At 38.2% G+C, this 25,289-nt stretch overlaps 2 protein-coding genes across 4 annotated transcripts; both read left to right on the forward strand.

The window, feature by feature from the left end:
- Window positions 1-735: 735 nt before the first annotated feature.
- Window positions 736-15,313, forward strand: LOC138060204 (activin receptor type-2B-like). Of its 3 annotated transcripts, none has more exons than XM_068905939.1 (5): window positions 736-1,079; window positions 6,474-6,578; window positions 7,626-7,750; window positions 13,111-13,257; window positions 15,092-15,313. In XM_068905939.1, exons 2-5 carry the CDS (start codon window positions 6,518-6,520, stop codon window positions 15,107-15,109), a joined length of 351 nt encoding a protein of 116 aa, XP_068762040.1. In that variant the 5' UTR covers window positions 736-1,079; window positions 6,474-6,517; the 3' UTR covers window positions 15,110-15,313. The 3 variants fall into 3 exon arrangements, with proteins under 3 accessions (XP_068762040.1, XP_068762039.1, XP_068762038.1); XM_068905938.1 differs by having other exon boundaries at window positions 750-1,079; window positions 15,085-15,313; XM_068905937.1 differs by lacking the exon at window positions 736-1,079 and having other exon boundaries at window positions 6,407-6,578; window positions 15,085-15,313.
- Window positions 15,314-20,293: 4,980 nt separating this feature from the next.
- Window positions 20,294-23,001, forward strand: LOC138014261 (uncharacterized). The gene is made up of 4 exons (XM_068861302.1): window positions 20,294-20,416; window positions 21,055-21,191; window positions 22,265-22,432; window positions 22,779-23,001. The coding sequence occupies exons 1-4, from the start codon at window positions 20,359-20,361 to the stop codon at window positions 22,803-22,805; spliced, it is 390 nt and encodes a 129-aa protein (XP_068717403.1). The 5' UTR covers window positions 20,294-20,358; the 3' UTR covers window positions 22,806-23,001.
- The last annotated feature ends 2,288 nt before the right edge of the window (window positions 23,002-25,289 follow it).

Here is a 25,289-nt window from a genome sequence, read left to right on the forward strand (position 1 = left end):
TAAGAAGTATACATAGTAAAGTAGAGCGAGAGGGTGTAATAAATACTATTCCTTTCCCATTCCTTTCCTGTTGGACATCATTGTCTAAGGGTCTACTGTTTCAAAGATAGTCGTATAGCTATAGTACTTAGCGTCAGAGTTCAGAAATACAACAAAGAGCGACAGTTTTGTGGACATCTGACTTCGTTAATCTTCTCTTAAGTCCTGAATAAGAAAGACTGGGGTTAAATTCTTTGAATATATTCCAATTGTACGTCATGTTTTATTAATAGCACGTTTTCTATGATTCAGAAACGGGAAAGCTAAATCTGATAGAGATAAGGACCTCGCCAGTTTATCAGTCGAAATGAAACCGTGATTGTAGACATTAGCCAAAACCGCCGAAAATGCTGCCTTTAGCCCCGATAAGAAAACTTCCGCTTACGGCACGAAACAATATCCCCAAAACAAGTATTCCTGATAGTTTTCTAAAAATGTAAATGAATAGGACAAGAGGGAAGAAATCACGATTGTGGATCTATGGGAAGAAATACCAACTAGAAAGATCTAGCCGGTTACGATTTTCTCTGCATGAGATAAGGAAGTAATGCAGTTTATGACCTGTGATAAAGGTAGAGAGAGAATCGAAAGGAACTCAAAAAGTAAACAGGAACTTGAAAGCCCGGAGCCGAACAAAGTTTATCTAAAATAAAAGACGCTGACCGTTGCAGCCGTGGTTTGACTTTTCGATCATTAATTTTTTTCATCCAAATAGGAATTGTAGTTTCAGTGCAAACGTAAAAACCGAAAACACTGAATCAAAGGAAAGATATAACAGACCTTCAAGAACTGACTACCGGAAAGTACATTTGCGATCTGCATTGATGTAAGACTTTCCCTTTGGAATAGCTGTGTCATTCTGTAATATGCGTGTGATCATTAGTATAACTTGCACTCCGAATCACGGAAAACAATTCGTGATACGCAAAGTATAATCTACAATATAACCTGCTGCGTGGGCCGCGTCATTACTTAAAGATCTTGCACCATTTTAAGCATCCAAGTTATGAATGTGCCATAAGTTGCACCAGACCGTTCAGGTAAGTCCTCATTGCTTTCTTATTCTTGATAGACCCAATTTATGTTGAACAGCGTTCAGTCGCGTTCTAAGATCATCTTCGTTTTCCATGATTGTAGAATGTAAAAGTCGAAAACAGCGTCGAAAACTAGTCACCGGCCGTTAATTTGTAAAATGTAGTTACAAAGAGAACTTTGAATCAACTATATTCAATTAAAAGTTCCAAAAGCTGAAACTGCCCTAAACCACTCTTTTAATCTTAAGGAACACAATCACTAGTTAACGATTTCATCGTATGTAGTAACACTACACCTTCACGGTATCGTCGTATGCTACCTTGGTAACTTCAAGTTATTCACTAATATTGCACACGTTTCGCTGGATCTAAAATCGTTTGGTGTGGTACAAAATTGATTGTTCACAGTTCTTAAATATCTTCCCCAATACTCTTTGCTATTTTTGCTGCTCCGTTTACTTATCTTAAAATACAGACGCAACACCTGTAGCTCCCACTGCATCCTTTACACGTCCCGTAGCGATCCTCTGTTCTCGTTAAATAGCAACCAAGATAATGATATCAACAGAAAAAGAATTTATGTAATGGAGCAGACCGAGGAGATAACGTGGAGAGTTAAAGAATTAATGCCTGAATACACGGTACACCGTAAACAGTTCCACAGGAAAGAACAGCTTTCAAGTCAGTAAATGTAATGAACACTTGAAGATGTCTGCCTGTCTAACAACTGAATAAGAGACATAAATATTGTAAGGCGTTGGTAGCGCAATTACATCCCACGCAAAAAAGTCAACATATAACCTATACAAGGGACGTGTGCAAGGGAAGAAGAAAGCATTATTTATTATCATTACCATTATATTAAAAATTTTAAGTCGACCAAGCCTATGGTTGAATGAAGTCGAGTTGCAGTCAATTCAGTCTCTTCGTTCACCAGAACAACATCACTAGAATGCATTCTTCATCATTTTTTTCACCCAAAGGTGTCTTATTTCAGTCACCTTTCTACAAAAGAGTTCTGAAGTAAAGCAATAAATGACAAATTTACAGCCAACTGATGAGAAAGGCGGCAGGAAATAATAAAGTAATTGAGTGGCATTACATACCCCCCTTTCAATGCCCATTGAGCAATGAATTGCAAGTGATCCCCGTTTCTAATGGGAAACATTAATTATCCAGCCATGTTGCGTGTTCACGGCCTTGGAGAAGTTTGATATGTAGTGCAATCGAAGACCCTGACAAGAACGAAACCTATTTGCAAATAAAATTCAAGGAAACGGGTATACACAAGACTGAATATACATTTATACAGTTAGTCAATTTTACGGTCGACTAGTAAATAAACTAATTTTATGGTGAGCAGTGAACCATCAGTAATTTCAAGGGAGCGCTTATGTGTCTCTGAAAGATCATAAACTCTATTATGTCTGGATTCTGGACATCTCAGCATGGGTTTTTTTCTTGCTATCAGTTGAATTCAGGCCAATACTTACAACTGAAATAGGCTGAAAATAAACGTTTAATTGATGAATAAGTAATTTGCCAATAGTTTTTTTTTTCAATTTCTCCGTTATAATCTCTTCTCTTTGTCAGTACTAGTGGACACATCAGCCATGATAAATCGTGCTTATATACCCCTGAAGATTTAAAACAATAAGTGTTTCGGCTTGGGAGAGAAAATACATTTAAACTACTGGTGTAATTTTGCACCGATATGTCTTACTCATCGAATGAATACAACACTAAAAAGACTCATACCACTTCTTTAAGTTAATATACATATTTAAAATGGGTTCCTTCATCCCATTAAAAGGTCTTTATTTTCGTAAATTAATTGGCTGTCTTCTATATATCCTTAATCATCTCCCTTATTGCAAAAGAAAGAGAATAGAAAGTTGAGTTTCGTTCTTGTGGCTGAAGTCGCCATCGTTTGATCGTTTTTTACCTGTTTATCAAGGAAATCAGTGACCAAAATAGCTGCAAATTTCGGCGGAATATATGAAGGTCTAATCGGAGGAAGACAGCTAATCATATTTATCATCTCCACAGTTTCGTGACAGAAAATTATATCATTAACAGGAAGCGCCTTTATTGATTTTCCAAAAGGCTTTTTTTGGATCACCAGCTTGAAATTAATGACATCTACACCCAAAATTTAGTAAATTGGATTCTCATGAATCGAAGAAAGGCGGAGGAAGGTGTTGCAACTCACATCAAACGCCTATGAACATGCATGGTAAAATAAGCGGCGGTGAAAAATAATAGAGGCTGACAAGACTGCAAAAAGAGACGGGTATTTCTTTTTCGTTTAAACGTCCTTCTTACTCCATCACCATTTCAGCCTTCAAACAGTGAGACCCTGTAAAGTGATTATCAAAGAGCCATGAAAATCCTATCAAATAAAAATAGATATACTGAAAGTAAGAAAAACAATAGCACCAAAAATATAGAAAAAACCGAACAGCTGTGTCGTGTTCTAAACGCATGCCGGCGAGACTAGGCACGCAATGCGTGCGCAGTCTGTACAGCGTTCCTTCATTCGGTTTATTCTTGGTGCGTCTACTTGTTCAAAAAAACACGGTTTCAGAAAACTTGAGAAAATCCAGTGAAATTGCTTTTTTCTTCTGTATGACAAACGACAAACAATGGACCTGCTATGCCGAAGGGCGCGGAAGGTATTTTCACGTGGCTTCTATTGCCAAGACCTTGGTTGGAAATGATTCATTGCTCTCGGATTACCTCATGTATAGTTGCCTTAAAATTTAATCAATTTGTTTGTTTATTAGCAGCTAAGAAGAAACTGAAGAAAAAGAAAAGTATTTCAATGGACCCTAAGCATTTGTGATGGCAAAAAGATAAAGTTGTCCGTTTCCGATTGATATTCTCGAGCACTCGAGCCTCAGAAATTTGCGTTTAGGAGGGAAAAGGAAGCAAATAATATTTCGTTAAAGTAAGCTATCAAAGCCCTCTGTTTCGAGTCACGGCTGTTATTAATAACAGAATTCGCCTTTTCCAAAAAAATTGTTTTCAATAGATTCTCTCATTCACAATAAGTGATAATGACGTAGAGTTGGTCGATATGATTGCTTACGTCATCTTAATAGCCACCAAACACAACCTAAAAACAGGCTTAACGAGAGAATGTAAAGATGTGAACTGCGAACTGCAAGAGAGAACAAGGACTGTCTGCTGTTCCCTGGTGTAATCCCTACAGAAAGAAGCAAAGTGCTTCAATGAGACTATTCTTCCGGTAGCTAAAACGTTAGACAAATATTTTAAAAAGCTCAAGATCGCGGGTAAATAAGCTCAAAAGATAACATCCCAGCTGTGACCCTAATCTTATGTTGTTCAGTGGTAATTTTTACATATAACTCAGGTTTTGCAGCCTATTTTGGTTTTCTTAACTTCAAACTTAACTATTCCCTTATAGATATTTATCAGTGAAACTGGACTTTTTCATGTTTAATGTTTCTTTATTAAATAATTTTTTAACGTGCCGTCAGGAAATTCTAACGCGTGATTTCCCAGTCAAATCTTCCGTGGTGTTAAATACTGATCCAATTAAACTATAATGAACAAAACATGAGGAAATATTATGATTCATAATTCTAAATCCCCCTTTGAAAGAAAGGCATGAGTTTCAAACGTTAAGTGGAGTAATTTGGCCTCAGCATGTACGGTACGCTAATCCTGAAAGACCGAAAAAGGGGTTAGGTTCTCAGATAGTCTGGGTCGAGTGTTGTTCTCTGGCTTGTCAAATGCTGTTTTCAGTCGATGACATCGACAGGACGTTTCGACAACGTGATCGGAAATGTTTGTTTGTAGAGTCTAGTGAGATGTTTCTCTGGTAAGTCGGGTGCTAGCATGATATCCCTTGTTTGTTCCAACCGGTTTAACCTTAAATCGTTCCGACCAACGCGTTTTATTTCTTTCAAACGAGACTTCTAATAAGTATTAACGTACGTAGGTTACGGAGGAAATTGGCAAAAGCCTGGCAAACAACAATCGTTACAAGGAAGGCAAAAATCCATCATGGTCACATCTATAAGCCTTTGAATTACGGCCAGTTTTGGAACTCCAATTTCAATTCAATCAGTGTGTTATGGCAAATATGATTGAACACAAATAAAGTTCTAGACACAACATCCTCAGAGTTGGCAGAAAGGAGACCGTCTAATTTGTTGTGTAGTGGTTTTAGTGGTTTTATGGAGACCACAGATGTGAAATCCTCCTCCAACTCAGTTACTCCTTGGAGCGTAGGAAACTCCGACGCTATTTAAAGCTAGATTTCTCTACAGAGCATGCACAGATGCTGGAAAATTCTGTCTATCATAAATGTCTGTACATATTACAATCCCTTCGAGACTTCAACGCAATAAAACTGAAGGTCTTTCACATTTGTTACCAGCCTTAAGTATAGTAAACGGATTTAAGAGTTATATCCCCCTGAAAACGAAACTCGTCAAATACGTTACCGTCCGTATGGCGACAGTAACAGTGATTTACACTGAAATTTAAATTTCTACACACGAGGAGAGTTTTTTTTTTATAGAAGGTACATTTGCAACGAAAACGTTTAAGTCATTGCTAATTAAGCAATATCTGGATCACGTTTCTTCTGCCTCAGTCTCAGTTAACATCCATTCTCATCTTCGAGGCTGATTAAATTCTTAAACTAAATTTAAAAAAAAACATTGGAATTTAAGATAGTTTTTTCTTGCATCTCTTTATTAACTTCAATGTAAACCGAGTTTGCTGCAAAACAAGGCAATAATGTCACCTTTTTTTAATGACAGCACATTAAGCACGTTTCTGGAGTTTTCCATAATCGAAATTTGCTGATCAGAGAGCGTACCACCAAGTAATGATTAATTAATTGAGGATATATTTATATAAACCTCAAGTGGTGATTTTGAAGCGAGTTGGGGTTATTTATAGCAGTGTCTCGCCCACACATCATGAAAATCATTCCCCGACAATCTTATGCATGACTTTGAAAGTAAACTTTGAACAATTTTTAAGATCTTTATCGAGGTGCACTTCTCCTTTAAGGTAATGGAATTTTAGGTCAAACAGCTATATCTAGTAAATTGTTATTCCAGCTTGTTCAATGAAGAAATTCATCGTAACCTCGAGGACGTAACAATGTTTTCATGTTTAATACTCCCGCGTTTGCAGCAAGAATCCAGTTGAACCCCGTTGTTCGTGATTCTTATCTTGCCAACGCGACAGACACTCAGTTCCTCTTTCAAGAGGCTTAAGCCACCTCCGCTCTCATTTGCTAGATAATCTAATGATCTTTTAGGCAAAGGCTATAAAAAGATGGATCTTGTCTAAGTGGGAGAGCCTTAATCCTGAGATTGTTTGAAATTCAAGTGGATTTTTTCTTCTCCTTCACAGGCCCCGTGTTCTTCAAGATTGTTTCGTTGTCTCCGATTCCCTAGATGATGGATCGCAAATTTATGCTAACTTTAACAGTTTTACTGGCTTTTTACCTATTAGTGGGTAAGTACGGACCTGTGTCCTCAACTGAGATGTTTCTTGAAAATTACGTAACTCAGATTTTGCCCTGAACTGGTGTCGGTCTTGTCGTGTTTTGGAGCAAAATATATGAGGAATACAACGCGATTTGCCGATGATACGTTGTAAAATGATTGCATCAGCTTTCATTGGTCAACACAATGCAGCAACAGTTCGTGCCATATTTTGCGTTTTACAAACAATTTTACGACCTTGGCGGTAAACGTTGTTACTTTCGATAATGCAGTTTGGACAACGTTTGGCATGTTGGCACTTGTGTCAGAGCTCAACATAGAACAGTGTTTATAAACTTTTTCACAAACCGAATTCCTCAAGACTTCCCAGACTTCATAGACGTTTGGTCGTAACATACATTTTTCCATCTGGAGCATTTAAGGAGAGTCATACGTTCATCTTCCAGTTTATCCACACTAAGTTTCAGACGTTCTCCATTTTCTCTGAGGCAGTTTCACGCTGACGAGGCTATGTCAAGGCTCCCCTTTTTTCTTTGTCTTTTAGAAAAAAAAACCAAGAAAAACAAACAAAAAAAAAAAGACTGAGAAAGAAATAAAGACGCATAAACTGAATTAAATCAAACAAGATAGTTTTATTTCAGTAAAACTTCGACAAAATTGTGTGAAAAATTGATCCACTCTCTTTCCCTTCTTTTTAATTTTTACTTTATCAAAATCGATCTTTAGGAATACGAAACTGTTTCATTCGTACAAATCCGCTTTATTCAGTCAACACAAATATGAATTTTTTTCAGATCACATTTATGCAATGAAGATAAATGATTAAAACTTTTTTAATGGGCATGTACAGTTCAATATGGGTGTGGTCGTTAAGCCTGGATTATTCGTGTGAATGACACAACCATGAATTAGCACGAAATCTGACGCAAGTAGAAGTTTTAATAATCCGGAAGATAGAAAATTTTCAAACTAAGACACTTTCGAGAGGGTACCACAAGCCAAGGCCTCCGAGCCAGCGTAAAATACCTTTCTTTTAGCATTTTTCTTTCTTTGTTAGACTGTCGAAGATGTTACCATTACGACTACAAAAACTGTTCCAGCCATCAGGCAAGCTGTATGAACCTCAAGGTCTGTAACAGAACATCAGACTATTGCTACTCAATGTACAACGGAACAACTCAGGTATTGTGCAACTTGATTGACAGCTTTTCTATTCTCACGATTTGCACGCGCGCTTTACTTATTTACTAAACAGACAAAGTTCTGTGGTGAAATTTCTCATATGATGAACATTTTGCCCAATAATTTATTGGGAATCAAAAGAGAGCAAAAGCTTTTCTTATCTGGTTATTATGATATTTTCGCTCAAGTTCAAGAGGGGTCGGGCCACATTCCAGCATTTGTTACAGTTTCTATTTCCCATGTAAAGTTCGACGTTTGAACCGGGCCCTTAGAAAACTCATCATGAAACTCTTGCAGACAGGATCAAGTGTTTCTTGACCCCATTTCTGGTAGAGTTGTGAGTCAGCACTGCGTACATCCGTTCGACATAATATTCCCTGAGAGAACAGTACGCTTCGCGTTCAAGTGTCATCGCTCTTAGCATGACAGCACTACCACTACCCTCCCCCTCCCCCGCCCCCTCCCCATCCTCCTTCATTCATGGAGAAAGTACGAGGAAAACTGGGACATAATGTCAACAGATAGATCGAAATATTGAACCCGGAAAACATTTAAGCAGGACAAGGACACTTTAGGTAATTAGGATTTCCAAGCAAATTATGCGTCAACAAACGAAAGAACGGAAAAGGAAGGAATTCAAATGCAATTAAAAAAGATGAGATGTGGTGACAAATAAAAAAGGTACAAAGAAAGACAAAAGGAGATTGATCTCTTGAAACATTTTAAGTATAGGGCTTATGTCGCCACAATAACAACTCACCCATATGTTGTTGCGAAAAATTATTGTTTGTTTCGTTACAACGTAGATTGGGATTATCCTATATTGCGATCATCTCAAAATATCAACAAAATAACCCGTGCATATGCGACTAATTCTCTATGTATTGAACAGTGAATTATTTTGTGGCGAGAGTATTTAAGTTTATAAGATTACCAGCAAAATATTGGGAAAGGGATTAAAGCTCACAGTTTGCTTAGTTTTGGCAAAAGTTCGCCTTGAAATATGCCAACATTCATTGACGTTTTCATGTTGGACCGTTCAACTTGTGCCCCCGGCTTGGAAAATTTATTTTTTTTCCTAAGATGTGAAACTAAGATGATTTAACAAATATATTCCATGTTGCCATGCGTCTGTTCAGTAATAGATCACAGATGACGTCAAAATGCCGAGTGTGTCACTGATGTTCTCACCACATTTTGACGTCTTGTTTTATATAATAAATAATTAAACTTTATTCGCATGAAAGCTGATGGTGACGTCAATCGTGCGTCTGTCCTCTAACAGATCATAGGCAAGACCGAATCAAAATGCGAGAATAACTTGGGTTATTATATAAAACGTTATGGATATTAATACACTCGTCTCCATTTAGTACATCAGTCATTGAGTTCGCATCCCTCGGTGGTGATTTGCTAGATGGCAACTTATCAACTGGACTGACGCTAATAATTGCAAGCAAAAAGCTGGACGTATAACCACTCTATGGGGACTTTTTACAACCCCTTTTCTTTTGTCTCAAAACTCCCACGGTCCAAAGTTTGCATGTCGACGTATTTTCATTTCCAAAAATCATTCGAAAAAAGTCATTTACAGTGGTCATGCGGTAAGCCTATTCAATTGTGATTTAATTCGATTTCTGCCACAATGCTTTATTCCTTTTAAGAGAAGACCAGAGAATTTTTGGTTGGGAGCTCTGTCGGTTCACAGACGGGTCAGTGAAACAATACGTTACCAGCGGTCCGTAAACAAAAGGCTAGATTGACTTTGTAGATCGTTCAAACTCTTGGGCCCGTTTTAAAGGCCGGTCGAACTTTTCATGCGCCGAACCTAATCATTAGATTCGGCACATGAAAAGTTCGACGTTTGAAATGGGCCTTCCTTAATCATGGTCTTCAAAAGGCAGTTAATAGAATTCTATTATCTACTTTGTAAACAATAAGCGGTTGAGTATCATCACGTTATTTAGTTAAGTCATAGGTTACGTTTTGCTGAAACATCTCATACTCACGCCAACCCTTGGAAGTGCTTAAAAGATTTTTTTTCATATTCTTACCTTAATCTACTCATCTCCTGAGCACGTACCCGGCAAAAAGTAATGGCATTTGAAGAGATTTTGATTCTTAATGTATTCAAACAGATTCTTCAAAAATGTATTAATAATTTGTGAGCCTAACAGCCTATCAAAACAGCGATAAAACGTCGCGTGCCTGAGCTTTAAACCCGATAAGACACTCCCCATTAATTAGAACTCTTCACATAAAGAATAGTAATGCGGCCTGGCTTGTTTAAGTTTCTTGTATGCTAATACATTCTTCTCACATTTTACACCATTTTCTGGACTCCAGAGGGACAAGCTTTATTAAACAGCACTGACTTAAATACTTTTGTCCTTTGGCCATTTCAATTTCAGCAGGAAAAGAAAACAAACAGCGGTTACAAAAATTTTCATTTTATACTTGACGTTTCGTATGTTGCAACATACATCATCAGAAGTGACGGTTAAAACTGTTACACAAAATTTTAAAAAACTAGAGCGAGGCACTGGTGACTAGTTAAAAAGTGCGATAACAAAATCGTAACTTCCGGTAGTTCATACTTCAGGAAGAAATTAATAAAGAAAAAGCTTCTCACTACCAACGTTTTCATTAAGAGAGGGTTTTAAGTCACTGATTAATAGCATTTCTTTAATTTTACACTGCAAGTCGGACTTTCCAGTTGCGAGGATTTCAAAATGGTCCTATTTGATGTTATGACTGGTAGAAATAGTATGGTGTGCAACAGCAGAGGCGTGGCCGACTTGTGTAAGAGCTTTGAAATGCTCGGATTTCCTGTCATGCAATCTTCTTTTTGTTTTGCCGATGTAGAAGGAATCACAGTCCCAACAACTGGCTTTGTATACTATTTTAGATCTTTGAGAACGACTGAAACGGTCTTTGTAAGGAAAAAAAGACTTAACCCTGCAAGTGTTTTGAAAAATAACCCTAAGATTGACACAGCCATGAAACTTACTAATACAAGATTTAACACGTCGAGTAAGAGCTTCACTTTGAAAGCCCAAAAAAGGCAAGACAAGAATGATATCTTTCTTAGGAACAGTGGTGGCAGGCTCAGCAGACCTGTTCTTTTGTCTGTTCAAAACATCATTAATGTTATAACAAAGAACGCCTCTTGGGTAACCATTTTGAAGGAGAGTGTTCTTTAGATCGAAGAGAGTCGACTGTAACAAGGAAGAACTCGAGCAGATGCGTAAGCAGCGATAGGTGAGGGTGTGGATTAAATTTATTTTATACTTTCTTTTATTTTATTTTACACTTTATTTATTTTATACTTTTTAAACAAAAGCGAATTCTAACTAAGGAAGAATGGATGGCTCTTAACGATTTGCGAAATGATACTTCTATTATTATTACTAAACCTGACAACGGAAATGGTGTTGTAATTGTCAACAGACATGATTACCTCAGCAAAATGAAACAGTTAATTTCCGATGGAACGAAATTCAAGTTGTTGTCGCACAACCCAACCAAGTCTAGGGAGAACAGTCTTATTTCCTATCTTCGTAACCTCAAGCGAGATTGTATAATTGATGAAGCTACATTTAGAAAAATCCTTCCTTGTGGATCTACTGCTGGTGTTCTTTAATGAAAACGTTGGTAGTGAGAAGCTTTTTCTTTATTAATTTCTTCCTGAAGTATGAACTACCGGAAGTTACGATTTTGTTATCACACTTTTTAACTAGTCACCAGTGCCTCGCTCTAGTTTTTTAAGATTTTGTGTAACAGTTTTAACCGTCACTTCTGGTGATGTATGTTGCAACATACGAAACGTCAAGTATAAAATGAAAATGTTTGTAACCGCCCTTTTTTTTTTTTTTCTTTAGCACTGACTTAATATTTCGTTGTAAACGTCCATGCCTTCCACAATTTTGCCACACCTGTATTTTTCTTTCATTTTGTTTTCAAAGTGCTTATGTAATCAAGGAGCTTTTGGGAATTTGGGAAGCTGCTCTTTTGACCCTACCTCTTCTCTGCATGACCTTTTCTTTTATTTATTTATTTATTTGTTTATTTACTTATTTACTTGTATTATTGTTTCGGCCCAGATTTCACCGGTAAAAGCTTTTTTCTGCCAGGATTTTCCTGTTGATTTACGACTATGCACTGAATTTCTCTTCCATGTCCTTCAGTTCATGTCCAAACGTTCTTATGTTTCGCAGTCAGTCTCAGAAATGATCAATAATTTAGTTACAAGTGAACTGATTTATATGTTAAAATAAAATGCTAGAAACTAGTAAGAGAATATAAACTGTAAATGATAGTTTCAAGTATTGAAACATAAAAAATTAATTGCGTTGATTCAGGTAAAATTCCTCACTGCTCCATTAGAGACTTCTTTACCAATAAAGGAGTCCATATTCAGTTGATCCGGGACTTTTATGTTTCAAAGGTTGAAACCATCGTGTGTTTCCAGTCTATTAACATTTATGAAAATTTCGACCTCGGATATTGCCTTTCTAGCTTTCTAATTGGTTCACTCAATCTCCGTTATCAGCTCATATATCGAATAAACTAATATGGAAACTGATTGTGTCAAGTGTTGCGCAAGCTGAAAGATTTGTGCTTTAATTTCCAAGTGTCTAAGTGTTCAGAATTCAATGAAAATTCATATAAAACAATTATTCCATTCGCGCTTGTCACGGCTATTTATGCACCTATCAATGTTAAGCCCCAGGGAGGGGGGGTCGGGCTAACCACGGGAGTTTGATCGTGAGGTCTGTCCCCAGGGTAGGGATTTTGATCGTATGTGACGTCCCCAGGCTAACGATTTTGATCGTACAAAGGACATTTTACCACCTTCACTTGCCTCTGGGTGGGGATTTTGACCAATTATTTTGTCCCGGGGGTGGGGAATTTGAATTTTTTAAAATGAAAATGTTAAAATCCCCACCCCATGCCCGACTCTCCCTTCCTGGGGCGTAACATTGATAGATGCATTACCATCTCATAACCAACGCGCCCTCAAGGGTTAAATAAATTCACTTTCACAGGAAATAACGGTCATTTATAAGGAAGTGTGTCGAACGTACGAAACGTGACGTTTTTTTTTTTAGAGAAATGCATTTCTTTCAAATGTCTCTAACTGCAGCAAGCCTTGTGTTTCCTTCCTGCTCAGTACACAGAACCCAGGCAAGGCAACACCAGGGATGTTTGCTGATAGCAAAGCAGGAAGGAAATAACTGTCGTCGTTAGGAGACAAACAAAAAGGAAATAAAAACAGAAACAATCTGTGGGTGCGACCCGGGCTTTGACCGTTCTTTGCCGGGAGGCTGAGAGATGTCAGTTTTGTGTTTATTTTTCAGTTATTGCTCAAAGGATGCTGGGCAGGTGATCTTGATGCCCGCTGCTCGAAGACGCCAAATTGTCGTTTGGAGCCAATACGGCAACCGTTCACGTTTTGTTGCTGTTATGGGGACTATTGTAACCTTCCTCCTCGTACTTTCAAACGGGTAAGCTTGAAAATGAAAAGTTAGTTACATGCAGCCAACCCAGCATTCGATTTAAGAGGACTTAGGAAGCTCGCAGTTCCATTTGTTACAACTAAGAGATTAGCGGAGTCCTTTATTATCAAAAGCTCAACGCTGGCTTTAATCAAACTATTAGAAACATTTAGATATAATCTAGCATTTTTTTAGAATTAATTTAATTTTAAATTTAACGGATTTATCGTTGTAATTTTTCGAAATCATTATTGTTCTGTTACGCCGAATTCAGCAATTTAACTGCGATGTAGCTCTTTAATAATCAGGACCAGTTTGGTTTTTGTGGTTTTCATGCTCTATATTTCGCGGGGGTTTTATTGCCCTGCCTTCATCAGTGCTTTTTTGTTGCGCCTGAAAGCTGGAATTTTGGAGAATTTTTGAGTAACAAATTGAAGAGCCTAAAAGGCTTGCAAAATTGTAAGAGAACTGCTAAAAATAGTGTATGTAATGTGACGCTGTAAGCTATGTTAACTTTGAGAAGTATGAAAAGAATTCTGGAATCTCAAGGGATTTTTGGTCTAAAAATAGACATGAAAAAATTTCTCTATTCTTGGTTTGAATCCACGTGATGAGACAGCCATGTTGGTGTACAAAACAATAGAAAATGATCCCATGGGTTTTGCATAATAATAGAGTCAAATTCCCAAAAGACATTTTACTGCATTGTTCTGTACATCAACATGGCTGCCGTGACGTTAGATGCAAACCATCAATTCTGATTGACTAAGAGAAATTCGGATCTCGGGTAACAGAGTGCAGAACTAATTGGTCATGATCAAAGGAAGACACAAATGCTACAGGCCTTGGATGACGCAATTTTTGCGTGATTGCGTGATTGCGTGATACGCGTGCGTTGCTTCTGTTTAATTACGTAAGGCTTTCTCGGTATTTTGTCATGTCTTTTATTAATAAGTAATGACATCATGATTTTTTTTCGTGCAATTTGAAAGAAATAAGGCCTCGAAAATTTTTGTCGAAGAGTACAAATTGCACTTGCCCTTCGGAATTTTGTTCGTCTGAAAAAAATTTGCTTGAGTTCATTTGCTCCAAATTTCGCCCGATATTATGTGATTACCCATATAAATCATTTGTTCTCGCAATCATTATGACAAAAGGTGGATAACGCTATCCACCGGATAAATCACTATCCAGCGGATAAACACTAGCAAAACCAATTGAGTTATCCAGTGGATAGTGATTTATCCAGTTGATAGCGCTATCCACCCTTCGAACAACTGGGGCCTGATCCATATTGCGCGGGACTCTTAGCCACGAAGCACCTTGTAAACTTCACAGCATCTTGTACGGATTGCTCTGCACCGACCTAGAGTTCAGATGGACTTATATTCGACCATAACAAGTTTTCTGTCCTTCAGGTGATGGAATTCTCCCCTTTCAGCTAAGAAGCAAGGCATTTTATGCTAAACTCAGCCTAAATATTTAACAAAGCAACTCGCATCTTAACTGGCTCGAGCATAGCCTCCGTAGCTGGGGGTTCATTTCGGAACGCGGGAGATTTCGAGCGACTCGAGAAGTCTGGAAGCCTGAGTCCAGAGGAACGTAAGAACCACCCCCGCCCCAGCTTTCTCCCGGCTTCGCCGCTCGAGATCTCTTGCGTTCCGCAACAAAAGACAGCTTCGCAGCTACCACTCTAGCTACGCAAGCTAGCTTGTGCATTAAGCACCCACGTGAGCCCGTCCAAACACAGCAAACACAACTCCGCTCACATCTTCTCTTTAGAAACAGCCAATTCACCAGGTGATAATGATTTAAAATATTTGACTTTTTCCTAAGTTTACAGGAGTGCACTAATGCTTGATTGGATGGATAATTCCTACAGCAAAGAATAATCTGACAAGACTCGGAGAAGAAAGGTGTACAGAAGAGGGATACAGATTGATATAGATAAACTGCTCAATCTTTACTGAAATAGAGACGTACTAGAAACTAGATCAAATTGATAAAAGTGCAGTTATGCAGTTACACGATAGCGCTTTCAAAATAAAGATCTGTTAATAAACGATAGATGTTTCCAGTTCATTTTTAGCGTAGCTCTGCGCGCCGAAGACACGCGCACCTCCGTGTGAGCGGAGAACCTTGTTAAGAAAATATGATAACCCATCGATGAGACAATCTCGTTTCCTGGATTCTCTCTCTTCTTCCCTCGAAAAAGAACTGTACCCTAGTTGCGGTCGGTCACATGTCTGCTAGATTTTTGCAGATTCCAGAAAGGATAAATGAAGGGAGGGACAAGAAGGCTAAATTTTTGTCACTGAACTCGTCTACTGAGCTCAGAAGAGAGTGAAAATTAAACATCGCGGAGCACGGGACCGTCTATTAATCTCAAATAAAGTAAGTATTTTTCGTATCCTGTTGTAAGTGCTGCCATTTTATCTTTCCTTAAATACATACAAATTATTGCTTTTATCAGTTAACATAACATTTGTATCACCCGCAAGCAGGGCAACTTGACATCTACCCTTAGGAACGTAAGCGCCATTTTGGAAAAGAAAAAAAATCTGTTTGGCTCTCCCCTTTGATAAAACTGAATACTGTTGACAAAAATAAGTCGAGGACCCATTCTTTGTGCACATTTCGTTTGTACTCATTGGCACGTGACTAGCCACAACTGGAGAAAGTAGTCTGGGAACGAGGTTGTCGCAAGGAGAAATTTTTTTTTTGGTTATGACATCATCGTGCCACCGTCCGTCCTTACCTTCAACTTTTCATGTAAGACAGTACTCGAAATGTCGCACTGCTCGAACCCGTGTTTTTGGCGGGAAGTTGCACGGAAAGGGCACTTCATTTGACAATTCATTTGACACTGCGTTTTAGTAAAACAAGTGAAATTTTTTAGGACAACCAAAACAACGAGCCAAATATTTTGTTGTAATATGTCGTACAACGAGAAAAGAGGAGAAAGAGAGAGAAAAAAAAGCACTAAGAAGGTAACTAGTAAGCGATGCTCAAAGTGAAAGAGGGTGACTGATAGCACGAGACAACAGAGAGACGTGACAAGCAGCGGATGAAAGAGCAAGCACGAACACGATAACAGGTTTAATCTTGACAAAAAACGGCGAAAAGAGCAAGAAAGAGCACTTGAAAATAGACTAATTCATAGCAATGATCAGGCCGGACTGGTAATATAGTAAGCAGACCAGTTATAAAAATATTTGAAAACAAAAATATAAATCAACAATAATTGAGGAGCTCCACTGTTAGGCTTGCCTAAATATTATGTCGCTTCTTAGACGTTTTCCTTGACATGATCATCCCAGTATTGAGCATCAGTTTTCGGCAGATTTTTCTGGCTTTTTTAAGCGAACCTTAAGCCCATTTTCTTCGCATTTGGGGCATAAACTGAGTGAAAATAAAAAGCGATGGCTGTAACTTCGAGCCCACGCACTCGATTATAATGAGGAATGTGTAATGCGCCATTTCTAATCTACACGGATGATTTTGCCGTCTTTAAGAGGAGTGTGAGTGCTTCAACATAAGTGTTCTCGGCATGAAAAATAGCAAAAATCATTTCTCGTGTTTTCTTCTTAAATTGCTTTTTTGGTAATTGGCGTACTTGGGGTGACAGACACTTCCAGTTCCTTTTAATTGAGCATAAATGCACGTAAGTCCTGAGAGAAAATTTGGTCTTGAACACGGTCAGCTGATCTAAAATGGGAAAACAAAGCTGTTCAAGCCAACTAAGATGGCATATATTCAACGTATCCAGGTGTTGTGAAACGAAAAGTGCCTCAATTAGCAGCAATCGATAAAGACTCAGATAGTAATGGTGAAGATAAAAAACTGCGCCTCCGCCAACGTGACGCGAATGACTTGGCTTAGACTTACCTAAGAACATACCTTCGGTTTTCGTTTCGTGTCCACCAGTTAAAGAAGTTCATTTCGCTCTCAGTCCTTATTGTGCGAGCTGGTTATTATAAATAGCCGAGCCCCTTTGATCAATAACGCTTGGCGTCAAAGTTCTATCGAGTACTGCAAATTAAATTGTATGTGGAAAGGCTCAGCGTTTTATCCCGTCTAGACCTCTTGGATCAGATTTTTTCTAGCTGCGATATATTTATTTATATATCGGCAAATAACGTCTCTGAGAAATAACACCGAGAAGTTATGAACCAACATAAACAATCTAAATATAATATTTAGAGATGGTTTCTTTGCAAATAAGATTCTTGATACCATGCGATAAAGGAAAAGATTCTCTTTCTATTCGCCCAATTCTAGTTCTGTGCTTAAGTAAACTGCAAACTGGCAGGAATTTACCTACTACAGACGTAAAAAATCAATCAATATAAGCTCAATTCTTTAACACTGAATATAAACTCTGGCTAACATACATCGGCAACTAAATGAGTCGTCATTTCATATTTGCGCAATCGCATAAGATTCTATGACAAAATGCAATAATCATTTAACTACACCAGTCTGTTAACAATATGCATTAGAGAGTGCAAATCACTTATTGCGCATAGTATTAAAAATTTCCGAATACTTCAGAGTTTCAAAAAATTAGCATGAACCCAGCCGTCCCTGTTGGTTTTATATGAACAATCTTTTCGACGAAGATTCGAGGTCAGAGTTCTTTTCCCAATAAATTGTGCCACACCCTATTTAGCACTCTCACTTTTTTTTTCCTCGATTTATTCACATATATACAGTGGACAAGGCAGAGGAAGCTCTGCTTGGCCTTACTTGACAATATTAAAGTTGAAATTTAAACTAGTTGAAAGTACAATATAATTATTGAAAGAAAGCTTAATAGTAAGGGTGAAAATCGAAACTAGGTGAAAGTACCGTATAACGTTAACAAAAAGCGAAAGCATTCTGGAGATACCTCGTCTGATTTACACTCCAGAATGCTGAAAGGTCTAAAATATATGATTAAAGCGAGAAACTTAATTTGTAAACACTAGCGGAAAGCTATATGCATTTCATTGTCTTGTTTCTTAATTGGATTACTAATTGTATTTGTATTTTAATTCTGAATAGTTTAGATATGGGAGGCGAGGGGCAATTTAGCAATCTTACTACCCTGCTCTCTAAAGGGAACGAAACATATATTTGGTCTCCCCAATAGGCTCTGGTTTCGTAATTAGATGCGAAGTTATGACCTCAAATTTGCAATAGCAACTTTTCTTTCTCACTTTTAGACAGATAAATTTTTCACTGTAGGGAGAAAGGAAGATCATTCGCATCCCACCAATGTGGCCATGGTTCCACTCGCAGACTTGGCGAAAAGGAGAGTTTAGTTTGTTGCTTCTCTCTCGGCTCCGAAAGGTTTTTCTCCGGAAATCCAGTTTTTCCTTCTCCTCAAAAACCAACCTACGATTTGGAATGAGTTGATTTGATTCGTGTACGGTGGTGTCCCCAATTAGTGTTCGAGCGCTAAATACGCGTGACACTTAAAGTTCATTATCATTTTATCGTAGCGACCTTAGAAGAGCGAAACGTTTACCTTTGTGCATAGGAGACTGAAAGAAGCCGAAAATCAATAAATGAACCTTCATAAAACTATTCACTCAGCAACTCTCCACTATTTAGAGACACCGCAGACCTTAATAAATAAACTTACCACCCTCCAGACACTTTTATAAATATTTTGTTGTCAAACGGTTCTTTCCTCTTTGCATTAACACCTATTTTATCCGCTCTGTGATCCTCTTACTAAAAATAAAATCCTTTGTTATACAACAATTGGTCACACGTGCTCGCTCGGTCTATGTAAGCTGCAAATGTATTGTCCAGACAGACAGAGAATTGATTCACGGCTAGAAATGTCACTACATGACATCAAAGTAGTTCTCTTCTTTCGACAGGTTGCTCAAAAAATAATACGCACTGGCGCCAAAAGGTTTAAGTTTAGAAAGGTGAACTAATAATACTCAATAATTCATCAATGATTTGATCATCTAACTTCAGCACTGATTTTATCATTTTAATATTATTACACCAGATGTGTTTTTCCTCTACAACCAGAGACCAGTAATTTTCGCAATCCACCCATACAACTAAATAAAAATGACGAAAGAAGTCAGCACCAAAATGAAATGACATGAGATGCCATCCTCGGTTACCGATTAATGAGCGGAGCAGTTGAATAGGTCATCAATTAGTATTATATGGTAGTGATAGCGCAGGAACAAAGCGTTTTAAATGGTAGCTTCCTCTTTATTGAATAACAAATCAGATTATGGAAAGCCGGAATCGGAACACGGAAGTATGAATGTAAATGCGGGAAGATTTATCGCCCACTCGTTGATTATAAACACATACACATGCCAAAGATTTTCAGGGCGAAAATTTATGATGCTCCTTCTATAAAGAAGAATGGGCAACAGTTTAATTGTTTTTAAGCTGCAATAACTTGCCATTAAGTAGATCACACCAACCCCAAAATTTCTTGAAGCCATTATTTTTAAAGACAAAAAAGTACTTATCATTTGGTACGACACACTTGCAGTATGTCTCAGTCATGATATCCAACCTAGTTGTAGTGTGCGATAAAATTTTGCGGTCAGTTGAAAACACTCCAGATTAAAAATGTGTTTATTACTATTTAATGTCCTTGAGTTCTGCACCTCTTAAATGCATGATGAGTCCTTCGCAATCGATACAGAAAAAAAATCTGAAGTATCTTATGTTTTTTAACTGAAGCTAATAACCGTAACGATCTTCAAATCGCGATAGAAACACATTCATTTGCTGGCAAAAAAGAGATTCATATTTTATTTCTTTGTCGTTTGTCACAGCTCACCTAAGCCATTCCACCTATTTTTTCTTTAAGGAGCCATTCTTTCATTTTAAGGGTGTATCGTGCCAAAGGAATATTTAATTAAGAACTATTCTAAGAATTTTGTCCTTTTTTTAACATTACTAGTCAGACGACATTAAGCTCATTGGACAATCAATAATTCCGTTTTGAAGGTTTAATCGGTCAATTAGGACAGATTAACTTTGGCATAGTTTTACTACAGGGTCTTCCCAAGACACTATAAAATACGATCGATATTCTGTGAGATCAATTTGTTCTGTGGTCCTGTCAACAAAACTGTGATGGCTAAAACTACCCTGGTGTATTTGGCGATCATATCAGCTGTGGTCTATGGAGCGGGTGCGTATTTTAGGGCGTGTGATTTCCTGAACATTCTCTAAAAATGTATTTTAACATATTTATCGAGTTTGTTCATTTTCAAGAAATGATTTTACAAGTCTTTTTCATTTGGTTTAGTCATTGAAATAGCTTTTGCGCCTCGAATGGAACACTCTGCTTGTTGCAGTGAAATACCTAAATGTGGAATTCTTCCACATAGCGTTTCGAGCCCTCTTTGAAGTTTTAGGAAATCCTTTGGTCTTGCGGTGTCGTAATGACCATGTACCTTCCACGCAGAAAAAGTGACAGTGATGGGATAAGAGACATAATAAAAATAATGAATAGTTAGATCGATAAATTGTAAACAGTCACTCAAATGAAGAAACCGTAACCAAGAATAGTCGTTTTGAGATCGAATTCCTGAACAAGAGGCATCCTTCGTTTGCCGATGTCTAAAATTCTTGTATGGAGGCGTTTGGAGAAACCAGAATCCAAACTGAGTGATAAGTAACTGCTATTGTAAACGTTTGCTATGCGTTATTCGTAGAGTAAACCGCTTAGTTTTTGTAGAAAAACACTTAGTTTTTTTAGCAAAGTCATAACTGGACAAACAATTCGATCCGAAAAAAATTGCTATATTAATTATCTCCCTTTTTCAGCCACTCGTAAGTGCTATCACCACGACTACACAGCCGAGTGTTTGAATCATTCTAACTGTTCAGAAATCAAGTCGTGTGAATCGACGACCAATTATTGCTTCTCCGCTTACGAAATCAATGCCCTTGGGAACACAAAGGTATTTAATAGTTTGCTAGTCGTACTTCTGTGCACACCAAATATGTATTCCATTATTTTACCAAAGATCAGAATTTGTCATAAGACTAGTCTCTGAGATCACCCCCCCCCCCCTCCATTTTCTTTCTAATTACTACTATTATTCTTTATCGCTCACAGTTACTGCACTCTTAGCGAAAGCACTGCCCATACAACAAATTTTAACGGTTGATGATCTTCTGCCATCAATTTAACGCGTGTCTTACACCTGATAAACTTCCAACAGGTCGTTTAAATTTATTTTTACGGAGAACGTAGGAAGTTGTCTCAAGTGACAAAATCGGCTCTTCGGCTCCTGAATTTAGCGAACGATTGAGTTTCTACAGTAACTATTTGAGTTTGTTTAGTTTCAGTTATTTGAGAGATTTAGCATCACAGCATACGTGGGACTGAGATCGATTTGCTTTTGCCAAAAATGAAAACAAAAATTGATGGATTTTAGCTAATTTGTTGCCTGTTTATCAAGCGATATCGAACCGCTTCTCCAAGAATGAGAAATAAGTTAGAATTAGATAATTTTCATGTTTTTTTTTGTGAAAAGCAGCAGTCTGCATGCAGTTTCATGTACTCGATGGTAAATCTCTAAACTGACATATTCAGGGAAACACTCTGAGTATTGAATAAAATTAGAAGAGTAGGAATCACTTACTATTCATATCAAGCATCAGTCTGTTAATCTTGAGTTTGGACCAGTGTCGGAAATCCTTCTAGCTTTAGACGTTGTGCGTACTGGCGGTACGAACTGCATCGATTAGCCCGATATCATGCATTTGTGGCGTGTTGGTTATCATCAGGAACCCATAAGGGTTGAAGTGTGTAACGGCTCCTTGTATGCTGGGAAACAAGCTTCTCAATATTCAATTTGCTAAGTACCATATTTGGAACAACAAGAGCGAGGGGTTTCCAAATATGGTACTTAGCACTGAAACATTCAAACAATCAGTTCGCACTGAATATTCGGAAGCTGTGAACGCGCGTTACACGTTTCAACCCTTATGGGTTTCTGTTATCATGTATATTCTTTCTTAAATATAGTTACGATACAAAGGTTGCTGGAGTTCCAGCAATGATGCATGGTGCTCAGACTACAAAAAATGTCAGCTGCGCCCTCAACGAGACCATCCGAAGTACTTGTTTTGTTGTTGTGCGGAGGATCTGTGCAACTCTAACAATCGCACTCAAATCAAGTTCTCACTGAAACAGGTAACGCCAAATTTTCTCTTTTCTAACACGTGCAATTACCAGGCTATCAAGTTTGGAGCAGGGCCAAGTCTCGTCTAGCCTCCTTCGCAGCCGTTTTTAGGCTCGTCCCTCCCCACAAACGGCTGCGAAGGAAGCTAAGTCTCGTCGGGATGGCTAGCACCTTCAAACAACTTGATTGCGAAGTGGTCAATAAAGTTCTTGTTTTCCTGTATACTACCACTACACCTAGCCCATCTCTTCTTACATAACATGAGCGAATTTGCTTTACTTTCTTCACCGAAACAGGCAAACAAAACGACAGGAAGAAGCCGGCTCTTGACGTACTGACATTTTGCTTTGTTTGTAGTTTGCAAAGGCATGTACACCGCACTGATCAGATGCTGAGAAAACCGAGTGCTGCTCCAGTAGCTGTGACGCAGCTCCATAAGCCCACAAGTCCGTTATGAAGTAGACGCAATTCTGCAGATAATGAAACGCCAACGCCTCAAGCAAAATAGATTTAGAGAAGCTGACTTGTCAAAAAATGTGGCCATTTAATCAATAAGTATTGCAATTCAATAAAAAGGCTTCCATAATTGACTTGTTTCTTTAATTTTTGCCTTTAAAATGCATTTCCAACATGTCGTGCCTCCTTTAAAAGACTCGAAACGAGCAAGCGCTCTCGCACAGAGGCAAAGCAAAAGATGCTTGTTCGCAAAACTTCGAATTTCTTGGTTAGCGGCGTAAACAAAAGAACAGGCAGGGGAGTCTAGTAACGTAAATGGCTAATAATATCACAACAACAAAAAAGATCGGCTCAGGAAACCCTTAACACAGCAGATAGATTAAGCTGTCATAGTAAAAATACTATATTTAAAACTGCCAAATTAGAACTACCCCCCAAGCACTACATCCTGTAAAATAGTCATAAAAGAGCTGCTCTCCAAGATCGAATGCCGTGATTTAACCTATTTACTCAACACGCTTGTTTGATTAATAATGGTAATTGAACTGAGTCGAGTGCAATTTGGTCTGAAATCATACTGCATATGTTAGGTGGGTGGCATCAACGTACATCAGCATCCGATTTCCATCCGATTTGAATTAGCAGTTGAAAAGATCCGTGTGGTATCGGAAGAAAAACAAATAGCAAAGGGAAGCTGCAAAAGAAAGCAAAGTAAAAAAGCTGAGATCCGGCCCACGCAGAGATTCTCATTCAATTCCAGCCCTTTTCTCGCGATCGTGGCAAATCTTTGTTCTGGTTTTCAATCACGAGATCGGCGGCCATTATATTAATAACCGAAACATGTTAAAACTTGGTGGTTATCGCCCGCGGACTGCATCTCAGCGCTTCGAAGTTCATTCATCTTTCCATCCATTCGTGGTGGGTAAAATGAGTATCAGTATTATTGGGGACAAGTTGTGCATGTAAAGGGTTTGGAGTAGCGCCCCTCCCTGCCGTAAGTTACGGTGGAACCTAAAGAAATTCCCTTCGACTTCGGTCGGCTTCTTGTCTTGTTGTCATTTTCCTGGAGAAACCAGTATGTGGCCAGACACGTACCATATCATCATCAATCAGCCTGTCATTAGTACTTCATAACATGGTTTTTATCATCTCAGTGCACTATGTCAATATTATCCCCGTGGCTCAAAACTAGTCCAAAGGACAAATTTTATGTTTAACTGAGCCCCGCCATACCTACTGCGAAACGATTCTTAATTCATCGGCCAAAACGGATAAATCAATTCAAGCATATATGCTTGCAACCAAGAAACGCTACGACAGCAGCAACAAATGCTATTAAACAATGAATGAAAAATTTGGGGAAAAAAAAGGATAAAAAGAGAATAACGAGTAAAAAACTCGTGTTTTCCACGGAAAACGTTTTGGTAACTGTATATTATGAAAAGCAATGCTCTAGATGTCATGTGGCAAGGAACAATAAAATCGGTGCAATAGAATCCGAAATACTGCAAAATATCTCTTTTCGTGATAAGAGACATTCTGTAGAACTGATTTTCCCAACACTTCTTCAGTTGCTGTAGCATGGAATTCAAAGTATATATTTTCTCCTAACTCGCCGCCAACATTTTGCTCGTTGTTCGTATTATATGTTAAACCATCCAACATCCACTATCAAGCTATTTTTTAACATTTTGGCTTCTAAAGTTTGAATCCTGCATTGTCTGAGAATCGTATCGATTTCATAATAAGGCGTCTGCGAATGACGAAAACAACCCAAACGAAACCATTCGAATGTCCTAGATTTGACTGGATAAAATGAAATGACGAGTGACAAGTGCTGACAAGCTTTGTATCGTCTTGAAAATAATTACGAAACTGAACGATTCACTGAAAGCGCCCACCCTTTTTGAAGAGAGAGCTTCTCTGGCGTTTGTGAACTGTCTGCTCGTAAGTATACTGTATTATTTTCCTTTGCACCATGGACGTAAAGGGCCTTTCATCCGGCTCCAACATTTGTGAAAGCGCGCTTGGGGCTGTACGGGACATATGATAATTAACAACTATTCCATGAGAGCGCGTTGGATATGAGATGATAGATAGCCAACGAGGCGCGTAGCGCCGAGTTGGCTATAATCATCTCATATCCAACAAAGCGCGGGTGGAATAATTGTTTTATTAAAAACGCCCCTAAAATATAGAAAACTAGACTACAATAAAAATAAAAAGGCCCAAAAAATCACTCATATGCTTGCCGTGTTTGTAGATCATGGTATAATGGCTCATAACCCATGATGGCTTAGCCAATCAAAACTCTCGAATTGCATTATCCAATGATCCAATTTTTAATAATTAATATTATCATATGGCCCGTACGGTCCCCCGCGCGCTTTCATCGCAAAACTATTGGGAAAA

This window comes from Montipora capricornis, chromosome 8 (assembly GCF_036669925.1).
Source record: "Montipora capricornis isolate CH-2021 chromosome 8, ASM3666992v2, whole genome shotgun sequence".
Lineage (NCBI taxonomy): Eukaryota > Metazoa > Cnidaria > Anthozoa > Scleractinia > Acroporidae > Montipora > Montipora capricornis.

Coding starts and splice junctions, on each gene's coding strand:
- LOC138014261 (XM_068861302.1), top strand. CDS start 20,359: ATGGCTAAAACTACCCTGGTGTATTTGGCGATCATATCAGCTGTGGTC. Junction 20,417..21,054: donor AGCTGTGGTCTATGGAGCGG/GTGCGTATTTTA, acceptor TCCCTTTTTCAG/CCACTCGTAAGTGCTATCAC. Junction 22,433..22,778: donor TCAAGTTCTCACTGAAACAG/GTAACGCCAAAT, acceptor CTTTGTTTGTAG/TTTGCAAAGGCATGTACACC.
- LOC138060204 (XM_068905939.1), top strand. CDS start 6,518: ATGATGGATCGCAAATTTATGCTAACTTTAACAGTTTTACTGGCTTTT. Junction 6,579..7,625: donor GGCTTTTTACCTATTAGTGG/GTAAGTACGGAC, acceptor TTTCTTTGTTAG/ACTGTCGAAGATGTTACCAT. Junction 7,751..13,110: donor TGTACAACGGAACAACTCAG/GTATTGTGCAAC, acceptor TTTATTTTTCAG/TTATTGCTCAAAGGATGCTG.